At 40.3% G+C, this 2,658-nt stretch overlaps 1 protein-coding gene across 1 annotated transcript; it reads right to left on the bottom strand.

The window, feature by feature from the left end:
• Positions 1-201: 201 nt before the first annotated feature.
• Positions 202-2,658, bottom strand: LOC107599746 (zinc finger protein SNAI2-like). Its single transcript, XM_016291427.1, has 3 exons — positions 2,443-2,658; positions 1,229-1,741; positions 202-1,036 (listed from the first exon to the last, which is right to left on the bottom strand). The coding sequence occupies exons 1-3, from the start codon at positions 2,519-2,521 to the stop codon at positions 855-857; spliced, it is 774 nt and encodes a 257-aa protein (XP_016146913.1). The 5' UTR covers positions 2,522-2,658; the 3' UTR covers positions 202-854.

The following is a 2,658-nucleotide window of genomic DNA, read 5'->3' as shown; positions in this document are numbered from 1 at the left end:
TACACTTTGCAATACAAAGTACAATCATATCAGTGTCATATACATTCAGATAAACAATTACATGGCAAAATCTCTGAAGTTCCTGATGAAAAAGGTACATGGCAAAGTATTGCATGTCTGAGTGCTGGTTTAAATACTAGTTTTAATTCAAGAAAACATAATTTTGCACTTGTTCCCTGTTTAAAAACATGGCATTAATTATTCCTTTGGTCTCAAGCTCATTGGTGTGCTACCATCTACGGTGTGAAATGTCTGACCGATTACCTCTCAGAAAAGAAAAAAAGAAACAAAAAGTGACCGTTACACATTTAACATTTAGTCACAGGCATAAACCGCTTGAAATGATTGCTTATTAGAGAGGCTACACATTTAAAACCTCCCAAATTGTACGTATCCGTAAACAAATGTACAGTACACATCAACCCGACCCAGACAGGGCAAATACTGTTGAAATGGAAGGCACATGACGGGCGCATGAATCTGCATTTACACTGAAATGAAAAGGCTTCTTAGTCAATGAATTAAGATCATCAGGGATCCAGTAAACAGTCTTTTGTTTTGTGCCGTTTCCTTTCTGAGGGTGTCGAAGGTTCTCCAGGAACCAAACTTAAAGCAGAAAGGCTGTTTTGGGTCAGTTTTACTTGTTAGCCTGTAGCGTCTTGGTTGGAATCTGACTCCACAAACACTTTATTCATTCAGACCCTGGGGCGGTGCATTTTTAAATTGCTTTTGGGATGCATTTTGCACTTTGTATCCAGTTTATCACGAGTATACTGACAGGAAGAGCAGATTCGAGATCAGCGTTGACGATTGGAGGCACTTAGTGAATGTGTGTGTGTGTGTGTGTGAGTGTCTCAGTGTGCAATGCAACAGCCAGATTCCTCATGTTTGTGCAGCAGCGACATGCGAGAGAAGGTTTTGGAGCAGTTCTTGCACTGGTATTTCTTCACATCTGAGTGAGTTTGCAGGTGAGCTCGGAGGTTGGACCGGTCTGCGAATGCACGACTGCAGTGGGGGCAGGAAAAGGGTTTTTCACCTAATGAACACAAAAGTCATGTCAGTTCATATTGAAGTACTGCTGCATCATGCAATGCAATGTCCAGCACAATTACTGGCTACAAAATGTGCAAAAAAGCATTCAATCCATATCATGCAACAAGAACTTTACGTGTGCATTAAAGATCTGCACTTTTCCACATCCACATGCTCAATTATGTGGTCTTCTCACCTGTGTGCGTCCGAATGTGTCCTTGCAGCAACCAAGGTCTGGAGAAAGCTTTCCCGCACATTTTGCAAACGCACGGCAGCGTGTGTGTCCTTATGTGCATCTTTAGGGCCCCTAGACTCACGTATTCCTTCTCGCAGTACTTGCAGCTGAATGATTTCCTGGTCTGTGCGTCGCAGTGCAGCTGCTTGTGTTTCATGAGTCCGGAATACGTGCTGTAGGACTTGTTGCACAAACTGCACTGAAACTTCTCAGCGTCTGACAGTTTGGTCGACTGTATCCGCTCGTCTTCATCGCTCCTGGGGCTCTCCGAACCGCTGTGGTCTTTATTAGAGGACGTGTCGGAGAGGGACGAGGGGTATCCGGAGATGGGGGACAGGTCGCTGGGCAGGGGTGACAGGGGCAGGTTGCTGGTAGTCCAAACTGTTATGGGGTTGTATGACACCGGGCTTAACACTTCAGGCTGAGGTATAACAGGCACCGGGAGGGTTTTTAAGACATATGGAGAAATAAACACTGCAATAAAAGGGGAAATGCAATCATATTATTTCACTGGAATCAGTATTTGGGTACTTGACATAAAATACTTGAGAAGTTATATGCTATATTCTTAAATCTGAAACTATTTTAAATGCATTTTCCTTTTATGGCTATATTTATTGAGAAAATTGAGTATTTATACTTATAAAAAGTTTTTTTTAAAGATATGCTTTCCCTAGAGCATTCATATAACTTTGATAGTAAACTCTAGTTAAATGTTATGCACCCATTTAATTAACTTTACATGGAGTTACATTCAGACAATACTTTTACAAAACTGATACCAGGTTATCATTCGCCAAAAAAACAATCCTAAAACATGTGCACTGGATTTTAAAATGAGACGCTTTGGAAACAATCCTAAAAGTGGGATCAAATAAGAGTCAAATAAGATCCAAATGGATGCAATTAAACGGCAATTTTTTCAGTTTTAAGTTTATTCGGCAGATTCCATTAGGATCATTTGGATTGGTTGGCAATTATTCCGTTTGAATCCACATTTAGTCTACATATAAAGACATAAAGAAAAATAGCAATGGATCAATTCAATAAAAGTAACTTTTTAATGTGTTGCAACTCAAAGTGTCTTAACTTTAACGAAGACTTGCAAAACACTAAAAAAGTTCAACTAACTTCAACTTTTCATTATTAGGTGTTAGAATCATCAAGTTTATTACCTGTTGGACTCTCCAGTTCACTATAATTCGGTTTCTTGGCTGCATTGAAATGCTTCTTTACTAGGAATGAACGAGGCATCCTGGAATACGTATAAAGTTGACTGGCAGATATAATGGTCCTCTCTTCTCTTTTCTAAAGTCAAATCACTGTAATCCTTATTGCTCGGTCCGGCAGGGCTTCATCTTCTAGCGCAGAGCTGCTCTAACACTCCAGCA

The sequence above is a fragment of the Sinocyclocheilus grahami genome, unplaced genomic scaffold, assembly GCF_001515645.1.
Source record: "Sinocyclocheilus grahami isolate Dianchi unplaced genomic scaffold, SAMN03320097.WGS_v1.1 scaffold270.1, whole genome shotgun sequence".
Taxonomy (NCBI): Eukaryota; Metazoa; Chordata; class Actinopteri; order Cypriniformes; family Cyprinidae; genus Sinocyclocheilus; species Sinocyclocheilus grahami.
Note: the sequence above shows the minus strand (reverse complement) of the source record. Positions and strands in the feature narration are given on the sequence as shown.

Coding starts and splice junctions, on each gene's coding strand:
- LOC107599746 (XM_016291427.1), bottom strand. CDS start 2,521: ATGCCTCGTTCATTCCTAGTAAAGAAGCATTTCAATGCAGCCAAGAAA. Junction 1,742..2,442: donor TGAACTGGAGAGTCCAACAG/GTAATAAACTTG, acceptor CTTTTATTGCAG/TGTTTATTTCTCCATATGTC. Junction 1,037..1,228: donor ACACATTCGGACGCACACAG/GTGAGAAGACCA, acceptor TGTGTTCATTAG/GTGAAAAACCCTTTTCCTGC.